The sequence below is a fragment of the Oryza brachyantha genome, chromosome 2, assembly GCF_000231095.2.
Source record: "Oryza brachyantha chromosome 2, ObraRS2, whole genome shotgun sequence".
Taxonomy (NCBI): Eukaryota; Viridiplantae; Streptophyta; class Magnoliopsida; order Poales; family Poaceae; genus Oryza; species Oryza brachyantha.
The window spans coordinates 26,019,982-26,039,184 of NC_023164.2; the positions used below are offsets into that span (position 1 = coordinate 26,019,982).

Genomic DNA, 19,203 nt, shown 5'->3' on the forward strand with positions numbered 1-19,203 from the left:
GTTGTATCTTGTATATATTAAAACGCAATGAGACAACAAGAAAATTTGCTTTGTACTTGCACTGACTCTAACCAGAGGCACCAACAAGATGAAATACGAACGAGGAATTAATTAGTCTATAATTATGAAGAGCCAGCTTAAAAGTCTGTTCTTTGTATGAGGAGTTTTATCTGCTGATGTGGCCTAATATATAGCCCATAATGGGTGCATTGAACAAGCCCTCACCATGTGTGTTACTGCATTTTCATTGTGATGTTACTGCAAAATTATAATAACTTGTAAGTTTTTCAGTAACATATGATGCAAGAAAAGTAGACTATTAGTAATGAATCATGTTCATTGGTCACAATTACCATGTCACTGCATTTCTATCACGATGTTACCGCACAATTGCAGTAACAATACATATATTTTATAGGAACATAGCGTGTTACAGCAATTCTTAATATAATGTGTTATTACATCCAAGCAACTATATTCTTAATTTAGTATGTGCCTTATGCCTATATCCTACTACTAGGTTTAGTTACTCTCTTTACGTCTAAGATACTTGCGTGTTTTTACCAACTATGTGCGCCTTACCGCGTCCATCAATCCCAATTTTTTTTTATCGAAACACTTGTGGCGGTGTCTACGGCGGTGCCAGCCGCAAGATTAGAGGGTGCATTAAGAGTCATGTGCACATAAGAATGTAGCAAGAAGGAGCACACAGACCTCATCTGGAACAAGCTACTTCTACATCATCTCGATCAAGAGTTTTGTGGCCACGAAGGGAGAGAAATCCCACCATAGATAATTTCACAGAGGCGTGCAATAACAGATGTAGTAAAGAATATAAGGTGGATCCCGTCACCAACAAGAAGTGTGTAGATAGTTGCAACATTGATGCTAAGGAGGCTGTGAACAACATTGCAAAAGTTGATACTGCCACAGGTGTACCTGGATGTGTGGTCACTCCCCATCTATTAATCCTTCACCAGGATCAAGCAACTGTGTATATTAATGGTTCTCCCCCGATGGCCAAGCTTGTATGTAATTCATGTTATTCCTTTTGCCCCTTCAGTTGTTTCCCTTTTCGGGCTCTAGACTTTTCAGAGCCGAGCTGGTCGGCCCGACCAGAAGTTGAACATGCCTACTCTTTAGTACTCACTCCGTTTCATAATATAAGACGTTTTAGCTATGTTTAGATTCATCTATTAACCAATGTATATTGTTTATATATATGTCTAGATTTATTGATATCTATATGAATTTAGGATATGCTAGAAAGTCTTACATTATGAAACGGAGGTAGTAACATTCTTACTGCCATGCATTTTCATTGGTAATTCGTTTACCATAATACAATTTGTGAATCACATTTTTCTCACCAGCGTAAATTTACATGTATTATTACATTGAAACACAACACCATATTAATAAAACAACGACAGATGTAATTTCATGGAAAAATTACATAGATCCATTCAGAAATAATAAAAAAAAGGGGTAAATGCTGGCAACGCCAACCAGCCTCCAGCATCACCTCTCCTCCAGCATCACCTAGGCCTGATACATCTCAATTGAAAGCGATAATTTAAGATTCCAGCAACCCTATGTGAAAATCCATTTTTGTGGGTGGTTGTTCTAAGGAACTACCCATGAAAATGTGTTTTCAGTTTTCAGTTATTCTAGGATAAAAAAATATATATATAAAATATGGTCAACAGTAGCCACAAATGGCACCGCTATTAATTAACATTATTTAAATGCATGCCATGAGAGCCACATCACTCTCTTCAGATTATAATAACTGTAATATTATGGGGGTCTATTAATTAAATAAACATGCGTACTATCTTTTCTTTTTCTGGAGTGAAATGCCTGTGTAATGAATTCAGATTTTTGAACAGAACAGATTCAAAAATCGAACTACCGCACTATCCATCGGTTTGTCAATAACACAGCTATTACAGCCTTAATTAGCTTGTGTTGGGGAGTTAATTTTCTCTTGTGTTGTTCATTCTTTTTTTCTCTTCTTCACTCCCGCATGTCAAACTTCAGGAGGGATAAACAAATGTACTCATCATTGAAGCATTCCGTTCAGTATGCATCATTGAAGCACAAGTTAAAAACAAATTTACGGGCCGATCAAGTCAAGTTAAAAAAAAAAGATTTCCACCTCTATCAGGCCCACAGTGAATATTTTATGCACAGTTATCAGGCCAATAGTATTACTCATAAACAAAAGAAAGTTAATATTTTACTCAACAATAATTTGAGAATAGCGATACTTTTATTAGACATCGACTAATAGTAAAATTTTTACTCCCTGGCCAATCAAGAGCTCGATAAATGCATTTTTGTAGTAAATTATTACTCGTGTTTACTTATCACATATTAATCTCTTTAGTAGGCCTGTCCAAAACCCGGGCTAGGCCTAGAAAAAGCCCGACCAAAAAACCCAGGCTCGAGCCTGGCCCGAGCCCGAGCCCGACCCCAGGGCTTTCTTTGGTCAGGCCAGCCTTCTCAGGTTTTCTGGGCTTCAACATCTAGGCCTGGTGCATGGTTGGGCTAGGTCGAGCTCCGGACTTTTTGGGCCAGGACAAACGGGCCGAGCTGGTCGGTCCGGCCAGAAGTTGAACACTCCTACTGATCTTTAGTAACATTCTCACTGTCATTCGTTTTCGTTGGTTATTCGTTTACCATGAAACAATTAGTGAATCACAGTTTTTCACCGGTGTAAAGTTATATGCATTATTACATTGAAACACAACACCATATGGATAAAACAATAACGCATGCAATTTCATGTAAAGGATCAAGTCAAGTTAAAAAAAGATTCCTACCTCTATCAGGCCCACGGTGAATATTTTATGTACAGTTACCATGCCTATGGTATTACTCACAAACAAATGAAAGTTAATATTTTACTTAACAATAATTTGAGCATAGTGATACTTTCATTAGACGTTGACTGATAGTAAAATTTTGACTCCATAGTCGATCACAGGCTCAATAAACTCATTTTAATAGTAAATTATTACTCGCGTGTACTTGTCACATATTAATCTCTTTAGTAACATCCTTACTGCCATGCATTTTCATTGGTACTTCGTTTACCATAATACAATTTGTGAATCACATTTTTTCACCAGCGTAAATTTACATGTATTGTTACATTGAAACACAACACCATATTAATAAAACAACGGCAGCTGTAATTTCATGGAAAAAAAAAATACATAGATCCATTCTGAAATAATAAAAAGGGGGGGGGGGGGGGGGGTGAATGCTGGCAACGCCAACTGGCCTCCAGCATCACCTCTCCTCCCCTCTGGCCACCTCCCTAGGCCTGATACATCTCAATTGAAAGCGATAATTTTGTACGAGCAGATTCCAGCAACCCTATGTGAAAATCCATTTTTGTGGGCGGTTGTTCTAAGGAACAACTCATTAAAATGTGTTTTCAGTTTTCGGTTATTCTAGGATAAAAAAATCATATATATAAAAAATGTGGTCAACAGTAGCCACGAATTGCATTGCTATTGATTAACATTATTACAAATACTTTTCTTATTTGAAGCCAAATAGATATGACTGAATTTGGATACTAGGTTCTGTTAAAACAAAAAAAAATTACAAAAGTGAAAATTATTTGTTCATATATGCATCATAATTATTCTGAACTTAGTTTATAAATTGAAAGTATAAAGATATTGAGAGTGTTTCATATTTTTAGTTTTACTAGTATAATTGTTGTATTTAAGTAAGGAAATATTGTCTCTTTCCTTATTACAGTGCAACTTATGATCATATTTAAATTTGAATGGCAATAAATAACTCTTACCACATCTGAGGTAAGAGTATTATCAGCCCTTAGATCTATAGACAATGGATGACCCATATTAACTAAAAAAATAATGAGAAAGATAAGTAGAACATGTATTAATTATAAACAACTAATAATAGATGGACTGAGAGAAGATTATAACTTGTAACCAACTTGCTAACTACGTTATTAACCTTGTTCTTGTTCTTAGGTAGAGGCAGAGCACTAGAGCTACAGGATTGAAATGCGCCTTGCGATCGATATGGATCGCAATGAATGGTTATGGCCTCACGGGCACTTCCACTGTATTCCTATTCTGCCGGTTGCCTATCCTCGCTGGGTTCTTTTAAAGATTTTTAATGAAAAATAAAAGATTATTTAGTTCTATGATAGCTATTTAATGATATAAATGATAAAATTAACTACTAATAAAGTTTAAAATGTATATTAGAAATGCAAGATGATGAATATATATATAGATTTTTTAAAAAGTAAAGTACATGATCAGTCCTTAAACTTATGGCGCAGTACCATTTATGTCCATAAACTTAGAAAATACACGTTTACGTCCATGAACTTGTTTTATGTACCATCCAGGTCCATAAACTTGTTGTAATGTACCATCCAGATCCATGAACTCGTTTTAATATACCATCCAAGTCCATAATTTTAGGTGTTAAAACGAGTTCATGGACTAAAACGTGTATTTTCTAAGTTTATAGACTTAAGTGATACCACACTATAAGTTTAAGTGCCGGCCATGTATTTTACTTTTTTTTATTAGAAAAAAATACATGTTTAGAGTTCAGTAAGCCGAAAAATCTTGGGAAAAGAAAAGTGTGCTGCTGCCTGTTTCCTCCTGTGGTTTCTTTCTGAAGACGGCTGTGACGGTGCCGCCTGTTTTTTCATCAGGACTTCAGACTTCAGATTGAGCAGTACTCACTTCCTATATCCTGTCAGAAACAATGGTCACCTACCAATCAACAGCTCCCATCATTAGCCAATCTTTCTCTCTTATCATCTATGGAGAGAGAGAGAGAGAAATGGAACAACTCTGTTTCAAGGACAAATAAAACAAGAACAATTTTAGTTAAAGCCTGAAAGGACAGACTGACAGAAAGCCATACTAATTGATGGTTAAATGGCAATTTTTTTTAGCAATCAGGCGCCGCTAGTTATGACGATGATGCAGGTATACCGACGCTGTCTGTTGGCAACGGAGCAGTTATTTGGTACTGATCCAGCTTGGAATGGATTGGATTACTTAAATGGGCATGTGGTGTTAATCTAAGCACTTGGGACGTTTCCTGATAAACAAGCAACCCACACAAAAGCTCACGGTGACTTGTAACTTCGGTGATCGTTTAATCGAGAGAGGAAGAAAAGTTGTATTATTTTTTAAGGTGAAAGTATTAAGTTTATAAGTCAGCTAGATTCATCTCGACGCAGAGACTAGATAGAATGAATTCTATAGAAAATACTTATATAATATTATATGTTTTCTGCTGCTATGACCAATGTTCTATACTTTAAGTAATCTTACGATATTTGAGGACACTGGGTGATACCAGATTTCATGCTAAAACTTTTGACAGTATATTTCAAGAACCATAAATTTTCTCTAACTACATATGCAGATGCCTCTTTTGGTCTCCCAATCAAAGATTTTACTGGTAAAGCCTGATTCTTTAGGAGAACAGTAATAGTGCTATATTAGTAGCACAGCATGAAGAGCACTACCAACATTTTTATCAGGAATAAGTACAATCTCCAGAGCTAAAATTTAACAAAAGATGGCGGATTCCTAGAGACTTTCTACTGTGCTTGTCCATCCATCCTCACGGCTGCCAAAGATTAAGGGCCTCTTTGATTCAAGGGAATTTTATAGGAATTATAGAGAATTTCATTTCTATAGTAATTTTTTCTACAAAGCCCTTTGAATCAAAGGAATGAACCCTATAAAATCTTATGAAATTCCTATGAAATGTATTTCCTATACAAGTTTTGGAGAAAATTTAACAAGAGGTTAAACCTCATGGAAAAAATCTTTTGAGTCTATATCTCTCCTCAAATTCCTGTGTTTTTCCTATGATCCAATCAAACAGTCATTCATACGTTTTTCCTGTGTTTTGCAATCCTCTGTTTTACACCTATATTCCTGTTAGAATCCTATATTTTTTCTATTTCTCCATTTTTTCATTCGTGTGATTCAAATGGATCCTAACTTTCCAGCCTTGCAAAAAGTTTAACTCCTCCGTCAAAAGAGCTCCATGGCATTTTCTACTGCTAGTACCTCCCTCTTCCAGCACATCTGCATGGATAATTGGATATACACTAATCTCATCTGATATACGAACCAAATTTAGAGTTAATTTTAAGATTATTTTTATCGAAATTTATTTTTCAGTCTTAACTTTTAGATCGCTAAAAATATATATAAAAGTTTTATTCATAATTATTTTTTATTTATAAATATACCGTTTGGTTTTTTTCATAAAAAAGCCAAAAAAATCACCCTCCCAAAGTATCCACTTTAAAAATTGTAACACCTCATGTTACATAGTATCGAGAGTTATCAAATTTTACATTAGAGCATAGATGTATCTCGATATTTTCTTAATAATAGTAAAATTATCCATTTACTGGTATGTACGAACTAAGGAAGAAAGAATGTAACAGTACAATAGTGGCAGCTTGAAAGAAGAGAGGTCAATACAATAATCCCAGTGACTTCCTCTGTTGCAACCTCCCTCACCCTGAGATTCCAAGCTTCCACCCCCACCAAACCAAACCATTGAAGTCAGTCAGGGCAGGCAAGGCTACTCTCCTCCCTCTCTTCTCTTCTCTTTTCTTCTCTTCCCTACTCTGTTTTGCTTTTGGTCTCCCTACCTGTGCTTCCTCCCCCTTGATGCTTTTCATGGTGGAGATGGCAAGAAGCTTCCCTCCTCCTCCCCAAAGGTGCAATGCCTTTTAAGGGGCATTCTCCTTGCCTTGCATCTCTCTCTCTCTCTCTCTCTCTCTCTCTCTCTCTCTCTCTCTCTCTCGTGTCCTAGCTTTCTTGGTTCTCTTGGTGACGCGTCTCTCTCTTGCGGCGGCGGAGGAATGGCGGCGGGGCTGCTGCTGAAGCTGGTCGGGTTCTGCTTCTGGGCCGTGTTCTGGCTCGGCGGCGCCGCCACCGTGAGCACGAACGCCGGCGCCGGCGGCGAGGCGGTGGTGGTGGACGCGCGGTCCGCCATTGCTGTGACCGACGAGGACTTCGTGTGCGCGACGCTGGATTGGTGGCCGCCGGACAAGTGCGACTACGGCACCTGCAGCTGGGGCCTCGCCACCCTCCTCAACCTCGTCAGTAGCTACCTCCTCGTCTCAAATGCTGCGTTTCTCCTTTTTTTTTTCAAAAAAAAAACTTTAGTTCAAATTTGTTTCTCGTGAGCTTTGAAAAAGTTTTCAAATTTGAGTTCCAGGTTTGACGTAATTTATAATCAAACTACTAGTATTATATCATCTCAGTGGGGTGGGTGCTTTATTAGGATCCGTAGATCATGGACGTGGTTTTCAAGGATGTTCCTTCTGTAGATGCATTTCTTTTTTGTGGTCGGGAACGGTCTGGGAGCTGTGTTTGTTGGGTAGGAATTTGACGGCCTAGGCAAGTTTCATGGACCTATAATTTTGTCGGTCATCACAGCCTTTTCCTACCAATCATGTGCAAACGTAAAACCTACCTCAAAGAATGATTTGGTTAAGTTTTCGAGTAATTTCATAATACGTATCGAGAGTTACCGAAATTTTAGCGTAAAATTTGATAACTCTTGATGGGATCAAATAAGAACAGTAGTACTATCAAATATAGCAGCAGCAGTAGTTTATTTTGGTGCGTGCCTCTAGAACTCAGCTGTGATTGCTAGCTTTGAATTGATTGGTTGCTATACAATAATAATGATCATGGGCACGGGTGATTGTCTGATTGACACAGGTCTTTAATGTTTTCCTCCGCAGGATCTTTCCAACAAAATCCTGTTGAATGCCGTCAAAGGTAAGCTATTGCATGATCATCACTTTCAATTGCATGAATGCTGATGACCTGATTTCTTACTGTCCAATCGTTAAAAGAGAAAAAAAAAACAATATGAGGTACATATCGTGCGTCAAGAATCTTTCAAATAATAATAATAATAATCGTGAGACAAGCAAGCTCAAGAAGTTGACCGGCAAAGATTTCTGGTCTTTAGGCCCGTTCAGTTCGTGAAAAGAAAATTTTTCGTGCCACGTCCAATATTTAACCGGATGTTAAATGGGGTTTTTGGACATATAAAAAAACAAATTCTATGACTCGACTGGAAACCACGAGATGAATTTTTTGAGCCTAATTAGTCCGTCATTAGCACATGTGGATTACTATAGCACTTATGGCTAATCATGGACTAATTAGGCTCAAAAGATTCGTCTCACGATTTCTCACGTAACTGTGTAATTAGTTTTTCTTTTCATCTACGTTTAACGTAAGATTCGATACGATGGTTTTTGAAAAAAAAATTGAGAACTAAACGGGGCTTTACTGGACATATCTCCCGTCCAATTTTGATCTGGCGGTAGAAAAAAATCCGTACAATTGCCAAGTGACTGCAGCTAATCCATTTTGCAGCATTCTCACCTCTGAAGCTTCGGCTGGGAGGATCTTTGCAAGATGTGCTGATATACGACAATGGCGATCCTCGACAGCTGTGCACTCCGTTCACCAAGAACTCGTCGGCCATGTTCGGCTTCACTCAAGGTTGCCTACCGTTGCATAGATGGGACGAGCTCAATGTGTTCTTCCAAAAATCAGGGTATTTATCAGTGTACTTACCACCTCAAGTCAGTTTCAGAAAGAAACGTTTTGTTTGGACATTTTTGGCTAATTGGCTGCTTGATGATTGCAGAGCAAAAATTATCTTTGGGCTAAATGCTCTGAATGGCAGGGTCCCCATGCCTGATGGTTCTTTAGGAGGGCCATGGAATTACACCAATGCGGCTTCCTTCATCCGATACACTGTTAGCAAGGGCTATGATATCCATGGCTGGGAGCTTGGTATGTTCAGTGCAATCTTGTGTGCCATCTCAGATTAAAGCACCTCTCTTACTTAGGCAATGATATTATTCTGAAGTTACTCTTGGGTAGGAAAAGAAACTTGGTAGGTTTGCAGAAATGAATCTGGACAAGCATGGCATGTCGACATCGATTTAGATAGTGTTGAGCTATCTATTGTAAAGATCAACTGAAAGGTCTTTGATGGTGCTTTTATTGGCTTTTCATGCTTCAATGTGCAAAAGGGAATACTTTCATGGCATGTCCTTTGCTTTCCAGAGTTTGCTTAAAGAGCAATATATATCTGAGCAGTACTTTTTGCACTGGTATTCTGTAAGAACTCAAACATACTGTCCTTGTTAAAAAAATTATTGTGTCTAAAAGAAAATATACTGTTCTTTTATAATAGGAAATGAACTCAGTGGTAGTGGAGTAGGAGCTCGAGTTGATGCAGACCAATATGCAGCAGATGTTCTTGCTCTGAAACAAATCATTGACACCTCCTACCAAGGCCATGCATCAAAGCCAATGGTGATCGCACCGGGAGGCTTCTTCGACGCAGCCTGGTTCACCGATCTTATCAGCAAAACAAAGCCAAACCAAATGGATGTGATCACTCACCATATCTACAATTTAGGCCCTGGTATGCTCTCTGTCACTGATCATGAATTTGGTACATAAGGTCCTCAGAAACTTGGAACCTGCTTAAATGGATAGAATTCTGAATATTTCAGGTGTCGACACGCACCTGATTGACAAAATTCTTGATCCATCTTACCTCGATGGTGAGGCCGGCACATTCAGCAGTCTCCAGGGGATACTGAAGTCTGCAGGGACATCCACCATTGCGTGGGTCGGCGAGGCTGGAGGGGCCTACAATAGTGGTCACCACCTTGTAACTGATTCCTTTGTGTTCAGCTTCTGGTAAAAAGTTTTAGAACAGCGTATTGCCAGATAAACATTGAAGTTATCCTCTGAAGAAGTCATTACTGATTAGTCCTGAATTTTTCAGGTACTTGGATCAGCTAGGGATGTCATCAAAGTATGACACAAAGACCTACTGCAGACAGACCTTGATTGGAGGGAACTATGGCCTGCTCAACACGACAACATTTGAACCCAATCCTGATTACTACAGGTAAGCACATTTAAATGCCTAATTTTCTTGAAAGTTTCCACCTCAGATGAAAGTACTTCATTGGAACAAACTTGTCCTATACTGGACCAGAAACAGCAATACTTAATCATCCATAGTGATGAAATGGCACCGCACACTGTACTAGTAGTCTAGTACTGGGGCATATGCCTACATGTGCAAAATTTGTTCCAACTAATAGAATCTAGAAGCACATACCTTATATAATGATGAAACAAGGTACCAAGGTCACCATCTTCGTCCAACTTTTTCTGCCTCCCTTTCAGTGCTTTACTATGGCACCGACTCATGGGAACCAATGTTCTCTCGACAACATTCAACAGCATGAACAAGATCCGTGCTTATGCGCATTGTGCAAGAGAATCAGTAAGTATAACATGCAATTCAAATAAACCAAAAAGAAATCCCTGATTATCTGACTTTAATAACGCATTTCGACTAACTGAACACTGCCTAATTTTCTCTCAATTTTCAGAAAGGGATAACCCTACTCCTGATCAACCTCAGTGGCAACAACACAAACCATATCTACGTGACAAGCGAAGGCACGGGCGCGCAACCTTATAGCACAAAGAGGGAGGGAAGAAGACCTTATAGAACAAAGGGGGGAAGAAGGTTTGGTCACATACCAGGGCTCGGCGAAGAAGCTCAGCTCATCAGAGAAGAGTACCATCTCACTCCCAAAGATGGGAACCTGCAGAGCCAGCATGTGCTGCTGAATGGCAATGTGCTGGCACCTGATGCCAATGGAGACATCCCTAAGCTTGAGCCTGTGAAAGTGGAGGGAACACAGCCCATAACAGTGGCCCCTTACTCCATTGTGTTTGCTCACATTCCCAGCTTCTATGCTCCTGCCTGTAGGTAGATATTGTCGATTCCTTGATTGGTTTTGGTGTGAATTTGGGGATGATGTTATTGTTGTCATAGATTAGAGCAAGTGCAGGTGAGAGGCAAAGCATGCTCACCTGCTGCAAAATGAAGCTTGCTGTAAGGCTGAAAGATTCTTTGTGTGGAAAAAGGGTCAAGGAAATGTATGAACAAAGGGAAGGGAATTATAAAGAAAATAGTTTCCAGTATTTTATACATGTAATTCTCGTTTGGATGGAGAAATGGGGATCATCTTTTCTCTCAAGATCTGTCAAGAAATTCTGGTAAGTTGTGCTGCGCAGAAATAATCTGGACTGCATAATGCACATCAAGCATATGCGCTCAAGTATCAGCAATTCAGCATGATGCACATCCCATAGAAGGGCAAAATTAGGAGTTTCTGTTCTAATAAGGGAGAAGATTCACCACATTACATTCACGGTGAGATGAGCAAAGCAAAGGCTCAGACATTCGTCACAGAAAACTACACTGCAGAAGAAAGCACAAGGCTCTTCTGTTGCAAGTCCTGTTGATTATCCACAATTATGTTCAGCAACCAAACCACAGTTGACATTGTCATTGGCTGAGAAGAGAGATGCACGGTCCGCTAATCAATAGGTACTTCCACCTCCATCTTTAGGCCAGGATGGTCTATAATCTGGAGATACAAAAAAATGCAGTTTCATAACAGGTTTAGGAACACATAAAGAGCTGCTATTCGTGTGTTCATCAAATCGGTAACAGCTAATTCTAGACGGCCCACTGGTTAAATAGATAATTTGTCCCATAAGTCCTAAACGAGTACAGCATATGCTGTACAAAATGAAGAATTCGCTGTGATGAATTATGCCATACCCTGGTAAAATCTTCTAAGGAGAGCGTGCAGTCCCTTGTGTATCCAGCTTCTTCCAATACCTTTGTTACTACTTGCTGAAAAGTATCAATGTGATTTGTTAATGCTTGCTGAATGCATTGATAAAATATTGTGCTTATTTGTTATGCAAATTTCCCAAAAAAAATGATGTGCTTGTTAGACGGACGAACAACAGTTATTTGAGGAATCAGAATAGCATATACTTGTAATATGCATGCTGCGACATTATGATTATGAAGGACAGAAAGAAATGGGCACCTCTCTTTGTTCCTCTGTCATGAATGACCCTGTTTGGTCCCGCAAAACCTCTACCAGGTCTTTGAAGGTTACCTTCCCCTTGCCATCAATGTCATACACCTTAAATATCACTGTTTCATGAAAAACAAGACCAAATCGGTACAATTAACTTGGCAAGAGTTACCAGAGTGCTGAGGAAATCCCAGTAACCATGCATTCATTTGATATATCAACAAGGAAAGTATGACAGTTAGGAATTACACTCAATCTTTTGCTGAACGCTGGCCTTTGCACTGAAGGTAGAGAGAAAGGAAACGAAATCCTTGAAGTTGAGCCCATCAACCATACGCAGCAACCTCTAAGAAAAATAAAGGAGACCTCGATTTCAGCGAGATGTTAATGCATAAATCCTCTCCGTTCACAAACAATCGACCTAGTTAACTTCATGGCATAGTATGGCACTTGTTTTGGCAAATCTGACAACACAATTTTGGTGCCACTGTACCAGTATTGTCGAACTGCTGTAAAGCTAGATCTCACAGGAAAGAAGCTTGAAACCTTTTCTAGGAGAGTCTTTCTTCTTTTTTTCAGATAATGGGTAAAACCCAACCTCTGCACCGGCAAGGATTCACATGGTGAGAGTGTCTTTCTTTTTTTAACTTTAGATTTCCCTATAACTATCATTTAGCAACAAAAAACATAAGATCCATTGTGCATTGCAGGGCAACATTTGTAGTGACCTATCAATCCTAGCAGAAAATGGCGAGTAATCAGTGATTTGATGCTCTTTTGTTTTCCTGAGTCTTAACCTGTACAGTACAGTAATAGTATGTAATTTGGTGATTCTGTGGGGGGGGGGCAACATGAAAAGATGGACAGTTTGCCTGCGCTGCACAATCTTGTGGCGGCCAGGAGACAAAAGCAGATAATTCCTTTGGCTTTTGTTTCCATGGGGGCAAAGCCAATTCCAGGCAGGAGAAAAATACAGTAAGGTAAAGCTCATCCGAGGAATCGAACGAGAGAGAGAGAGAGGAAGCAGAAACCTTGGAGAGCGGGTTGAGGGAGAACTCCGGGATGGAGAGGAACTCATCCTCGGAGATGAACCCCTTGGCGCTCCGATCGAGCTGGCAGAAGCGCTCGTACAGCGACACGATCTCCTGCTGCGAGACTGCATGCACGAAATCAATCCATCCATCCATCAGGGTGGGGGAAAAGGAAGGTCTCTCTCGGCTCAATCGATCAGGAGAAGGAGCGGGCTGCCTTACAGAGGTAGCTGCAGTGCTCCTGCACCTCCTCGATGTCGTACTGGGTCAGCATCGACGACGCGTTCCCCATGGCCCTTCTCTTCCGCCGGCGACGAGGCGGCGGCGGGCGTGCCGTGTGGGCGAAGGAGACGAAGCCAATAGGAGAAAGAGAGAGAGTTATATATTAAGTTTTTTTTTCCTCGCGATCTCGAGGAGTCCGACGCGACGCGATGCGATGCGACCGAGCATTTTATGTGCTTCGGTGTCAAGAGGACCTCACGGTGGTTTCGCCTTTAATCTACGTGGGCTTCCTTCGTGGCCCGCTCGATTTCATCAGGACGGACTGGGCCCCCACCCAGGCCCACCTAGCCTGCTTATTATCACTGTATTTTTCATCTCTTTTTTTCTTCCAGTACAAACTTGTCATGTACGCGTGACGCGTCCTCCCTCCGTTTCATACTCGTTCCTCCGTCTATAAATATAACTACTGCTAAGTTAAATATTTTAGATTTTAACTATTAATGATAAAAAATCAAAAATATCAACCACACAAATTTACCGTTAAACAAACTACAATTTAAAATAACGTACTTTTATAAATAGTATCTTGGAAATTGTGTTAAGATTAAAAAGTAATTTTATTTGTGACGGATGGAGTATAAGACAATTCGAATTTATAAAAAAAATATTTTTTAAGTTTGACTAAGTTTATAAAAAAAATTAGAACAACATCGATAGCACCAACCTAGTTTATTAAATCTAATATTGGATATTTGTTTACACTATAATTATTTGTGTTAAAAATATTAATATTTTTTAAATATGATTAACTTAAAGAATTTGATTTTTTTTAAAAACAAAATGTCTTATACTTCCTCTAACTTTTTATATTTGGTATCTTTGACTTTTAAAGAATTTAAATTTTATTAGTGCTATATTTTTATAAGTATGGTCAAACTAAAAAAATTGGTTTTGAGAAAATCAAAATGTCTTATACATCTTTCATTTTTTTTTATTTTTTTTATGTTTGATATCTTTGACTTTTGAACCTATGATCACTCGTCATATTAAAAAATTATATAATGCTATTTATTTTATTATAATTTATTTTATTATTAAGGAAACTTTAAAGCTGACTTATATGTTTTGTATTTTTGAAAAAAAATTAAGATGAGTGATAAATATGTATAAAAGTCAACGGCGCTAAATATAGAAAAATAGAGGAATAAAGCTAAGATGAGTGATAAATGTGTATAAAAGTCAATAACGCTAAACGTTGAAAAACGGAGGAATAAAGCTAAATATAGAAAAACACGGAAGAAATATAAAATAGACATGGTAGCATTTAAATTTAAATTTTAGAACCATGGAAGAGGCTTGGGAGCTTCCGAAACGATTCTGTTTTTCTGCGCGTGTATGAGAATTTGAAGATGAGCAAAGTATGGACGTAAACTGCAGATGAACATCATCTGGTCACTTTATACAAGCCGTCCAGCAGCTAAAGCTCAAAGCAGGCATGAAACACAGCAAAGTTACAAATTACAAAACCTACGAGACAAAATTAAATCGTAGAGATAGTGTCCCACTACCACCAAAGCAACATTATTTGCAGAGGTTCTTTGTTTTTTTTTTCAGCCCACATGATCCGTGGTGTAATTATTATTCGATCGAAAATGTTCGTCCTCAAATTTGGCCGATTTTCATCTCTCCTAGAAGAGCTTGAATAGCAAGCCTCCGTGGGTGGCGAAGAATGGCGCGAACACCAGCGACTCGACCGCCATGAGCTTGATGAGGATGTTCAGCGACGGCCCCGACGTGTCCTTGAGCGGGTCGCCGATGGTGTCGCCGATCACCGCCGCCTTGTGGCAGTCCGATCCCTTGGGCCCCAGCGACCTTGCGTGCTCGCTCGCGCCAGCCTGAACCATCCAGTCATTCAGATCCAAGAACACACATGTGTTAATCACTTCTTGTCGGGTGTAAAACCCTCGATGTGATCGAGTAATCGATGCAAGAATCGATGGTGTGACTTCACCTCGATGTATTTCTTTGCGTTGTCCCACGCACCACCGGTGTTTGATGCAGAGATGGCAACCTGTAGATCACGATGTCAGCTCAGTGAATCGATCTCCTGGCCAAAAGGGGGAGCTTTTTGGGGGGGGGGGGGGGGGGGGGGGGGGGGGGGGGGAGATTCGAGAGTGCAGACCTGCACGCCGGAGACGAGAGCGCCGGCGAGGACACCGGAGAGGGTCTGGACACCGAAGAGCGTGCCAACGATGAGCGGCGTGAGCATGACAAGCGCGCCGGGAGGGATCATCTGCTTGATGGAGGCGTCGGTGGAGATCTTGACGCAGTTGGCGTAGTCCGGCTTGCCGGTGCCCTCCATCAGCCCCGGGATGGTGTTGAACTGCCGCCGGACCTCCTCCACCATCTTCAGCGCCGCGCTGCCGACGCTCTTCATCGTCATGGCGGAGAACCAGTACGGGAGCATGGCTCCGACGACCAGTCCGATGATCACCTTGGGGGACAGCACGTCGACCACCTTCACTCCGGCTCTGCTGACGAAGGCGCCAAACAGCGCAAGTGACACCAGTGCTGCCGATCCAATGGCAAACCCCTGAAAATGAACAGTGCAATGTCCAGGTTTAATTTCCATTGTGCATTTTACATTGCCAAATGCTTAAGCTTGTTTCTATATATATCTATCTGAGTAGACAACAAATGATTTTGTCGAAATTATTTATGATTACAGGCAGTGATATTACCTTTCCGATAGCAGCAGTTGTGTTTCCAGCAGCATCAAGCGCATCGGTTCTCTCGCGGATTCTGTGACTCATCCCTGCCATCTCAGCAATGCCACCAGCGTTGTCGCTGATCGGACCGTAAGCATCGATGGACAGTCCAGTGGCAATTGTGCTCAGCATGCCAAGAGCAGCCACCGCTATGCCGTACATCGCTGCAATGGTGAAGCTGACATAGATACCAATAGAGATAGCGAAGATCGGAATAATAACCGACTTGTATCCTAGAGCAAGCCCAAATATGACATTTGTGGCAGCACCAGTTCTGCAGGCATCCGCAACATCCTGCACAGGACTGCATGTAACAACATGGTAAAAGTTAAAAAAAAAAACAGCCATTTATCATACAGAAGATTATAGAGCTAGGAATTGACGCAAGGTTTTTACCTGTATGCATTGCTAGTGTAGTACTCTGTCACGTATCCAATGATCAGACCAGCCCATAGACCGATTGAAACACACAAGAACAATCCCCTGTAAAGAAAATGGACACAGTAATCAGGAGACCTATTGACTCATGACACACGGGCAGTAAGCGGTAGCGAGAAAATTACCAGTTAGTAACTTCCTTCTGTTCACCAAAATTGAAGATGGTGAATTTGTACGGGAGCGCCAACCAGCTAACCAGTGCAATACCAACAGTCATGAAAGCTGTAGAAATGATGAGCTGCTTCTTCAATGCTGGTTCAATCTCTTTCACGGCTTTGATCTCAAAGAAGTCAGTTGCAAAGAGTGTAGTGATCAAGCAGACAATGATGCCCATGGAGCTGACCAGCAGTGGGTACAGCATCCCAGTGAGGTCATGGTTGACCCCAAAGGAAGAAATCGAAGCGACAACAAGGGCAGCGCAGGAAGATTCAGCATATGACCCGAACAGATCTGATCCCATTCCAGCGATATCACCAACGTTGTCTCCAACATTGTCAGCAATCACCTGAGAAACAGGACAGGCAATTTCAGTAATGAAGCACCAGAAAAAAACAGTGGATACTACTTATAGTTATAAGTAATTTTTTTTTCAACATTCTAAGGATTCCTTTAGATGATACAACATTCTACTGTTACAAATCTGAAAATAGAACTACCAATTTAGCATGGGTTTTTTTTTTCCTAAAGGATAAAAGTGTGCAACTTTATATGACAGAAACTTACAGCAGGGTTCCGAGGATCATCTTCAGGGATGTTCCTTTCAACTTTGCCAACAAGATCGGCACCGACGTCGGCCGCCTTCGTGTAGATACCTCCTCCCACTCTTCCAAACAGAGCCATTGAAGATCCACCAAGGCCATAGCCAGTGATAGACTCAAAGAGACCCTCCCAATCATCACCATAGTACATCTTGAACAAGTTTATCGCAATGTAAAGCACCAGAAGGCCATTTGATGCCAGCAAAAATCCCATCACCGATCCCGAACGGAAAGCGGTGATGAAGGCCTTGCCGACACCCTTCCTCGCTTCCAGGGTAGTCCGCGCATTTGCGTAGGTGGCAATTTTCATCCCAAGGAAGCCAGACACCACTGAGGTGATGGCTCCAAGCAGGAAGGAGACAGTGCTGAACAGTGCATTGAACAGAGCCGGCTTGCACTCCTTGTCCTTGCTGTATGTGCAGGGGTGGCTCTTTGTGCTGAACCCCTCGACGGAGCCGAGGAAGAGGAAGATCACCACCGCGAATATCGACATGAAAACGCCAACATATTGGTATTCAGTGAAAAGGAATGATGTTGCCCCTGCTCATAATAGGATTAGTGTTAGACAGATACACTCAAAAACTGATGTGACTTATCAATAGATCAATTTTATAGTCCTTGAGAAGGTACTGACAATATATCAAAATTTTACGCTGAAATTTTGGTATCACTCAATTAACCAACATAAACAACATATGGAAGGTTTTTTTTTTTTTGTGAGGACGAATTATATTCATCCTCTCGATGGTATGTGTCCAGATGGGCCCCAGTGACTCTGTGACCGACTTTTTAGAGAGGAAAGGAGGCGTTCCAGTATCATCCGTGCCAGTTCAGGACACTGGTACAACTTCAGTGGATGAACACTGATGCCATCAACTACACGTCATGTGCCATATGGCTGATTTAACAAACGAATGGTTCAGAGTTATAATTTTGCATTCATGAATTGATTAACATGGTCCTAGGTAAGCGAAATTTTCCAACTTTGGACATGTTTGCAGACTTTGTGAATTGATTAGCATAAGCCTTTGTAAGCTAAAAAAAACTCCAACTTTGAACATGTTTGTAATCTAGGCGTGAAGTGATCTAACAATCATCAACGTCAGGGACGTGAGACGACCGTCATCACAATTAAAAATTATGTTATCAACAAAACAAGAAGAATTTAGTTTATTTCTTTTTCTTTTTTGAAAATTTTCTACCAGAACTAGAAGAAAAGAACACTATTTTCCCACAAGAAAAAAAATCGAAAAAGAAATGCAGAAAACGCGTGTAAGCAAGCAACCGAGCAAGCAAAAGAAGTGGTGAGGTTGCTCACCTTCAGCGATGGCGTTCTGTATCTCGGCGCACTTGGCGACGACGTTGTGGTCGTTGAGGCCCTCCTCCTCCTCGATCAGCGAGTCGCCGTACGAGTCCTTGCCCCTGGAGGCGCCAGGCGGCGTCGGCGCCAGCTTGACGCGGGCGACGAGCACCCACTGCGCGATGGAGAAAGCGATGCCGACGACGGCGGCGATCGGGATCAGCACCTCGGTGGCGACGTCCGACAGGATCGCCATGGCTGGCCGTAAACGGAATGCGCGCGCCGCTGCGGCCAAAACCCCCGAAACCCTCGAGCTGCTAGCTTAGCGTCTCTACCACTGTGCAGTATCTCTCTATCCTCTTTCTCTCTGGAGATTCTTGCAGGTGAGGGTTCTTATATAGGTGGGCGGAGCTGCCGGGTTTGTGCCAGAGGTAGAAGACGAGCAGCGGAGAAGACTGTGGGCAATCGCAATTCTGAAGGTCCTGAAGGGTGTAATTGTAAAAATTTCCTGATAAATTCAAGTGTGCTGCAAATTCTGGGCCCATTTGCCAGGCTCCCAGTGCCACGTGGGCCAAAACATACCTGCCTGACCAACATGTGTCATTCTACCAGATGATAGAGCACAATCCTAATCCAAAATCTCACCGTCCGAATCGTTCGTAAGCTA

The 19,203-nt window shown here is 41.0% G+C and overlaps 3 protein-coding genes and 1 long non-coding RNA gene across 4 annotated transcripts; 1 reads left to right on the forward strand and 3 right to left on the reverse strand.

The window, feature by feature from the left end:
* Positions 1 to 6,673: 6,673 nt before the first annotated feature.
* On the forward strand, positions 6,674 to 11,095 carry LOC102704215 (heparanase-like protein 3). The gene is made up of 9 exons (XM_006648001.3): positions 6,674 to 7,153; positions 7,805 to 7,841; positions 8,451 to 8,634; positions 8,728 to 8,876; positions 9,283 to 9,516; positions 9,608 to 9,797; positions 9,886 to 10,011; positions 10,296 to 10,395; positions 10,505 to 11,095. The coding sequence occupies exons 1-9, from the start codon at positions 6,914 to 6,916 to the stop codon at positions 10,892 to 10,894; spliced, it is 1,650 nt and encodes a 549-aa protein (XP_006648064.1). The 5' UTR covers positions 6,674 to 6,913; the 3' UTR covers positions 10,895 to 11,095.
* LOC107303694 lies at positions 9,483 to 10,313 on the reverse strand. The gene is made up of 3 exons (XR_001549659.1): positions 10,228 to 10,313; positions 9,652 to 9,746; positions 9,483 to 9,574 (listed from the first exon to the last, which is right to left on the reverse strand). It is a non-coding gene; the product is annotated as an uncharacterized LOC107303694 (long non-coding RNA).
* Positions 11,096 to 11,142: 47 nt separating the features above from the next.
* On the reverse strand, positions 11,143 to 13,471 carry LOC102703936 (calcineurin subunit B-like). The gene is made up of 6 exons (XM_006648000.3): positions 13,273 to 13,471; positions 13,051 to 13,175; positions 12,269 to 12,365; positions 12,029 to 12,138; positions 11,752 to 11,826; positions 11,143 to 11,554 (listed from the first exon to the last, which is right to left on the reverse strand). Exons 1-6 carry the CDS (start codon positions 13,340 to 13,342, stop codon positions 11,504 to 11,506), a joined length of 528 nt encoding a protein of 175 aa, XP_006648063.1. The 5' UTR covers positions 13,343 to 13,471; the 3' UTR covers positions 11,143 to 11,503.
* A 1,224-nt stretch (positions 13,472 to 14,695) lies between these two features.
* Positions 14,696 to 18,941, reverse strand: LOC102704490 (pyrophosphate-energized vacuolar membrane proton pump-like). Its single transcript, XM_006648002.2, has 8 exons — positions 18,555 to 18,941; positions 17,202 to 17,776; positions 16,604 to 16,983; positions 16,437 to 16,523; positions 16,014 to 16,344; positions 15,455 to 15,865; positions 15,284 to 15,343; positions 14,696 to 15,167 (listed from the first exon to the last, which is right to left on the reverse strand). The coding sequence occupies exons 1-8, from the start codon at positions 18,790 to 18,792 to the stop codon at positions 14,961 to 14,963; spliced, it is 2,289 nt and encodes a 762-aa protein (XP_006648065.2). The 5' UTR covers positions 18,793 to 18,941; the 3' UTR covers positions 14,696 to 14,960.
* Positions 18,942 to 19,203: the final 262 nt, after the last annotated feature.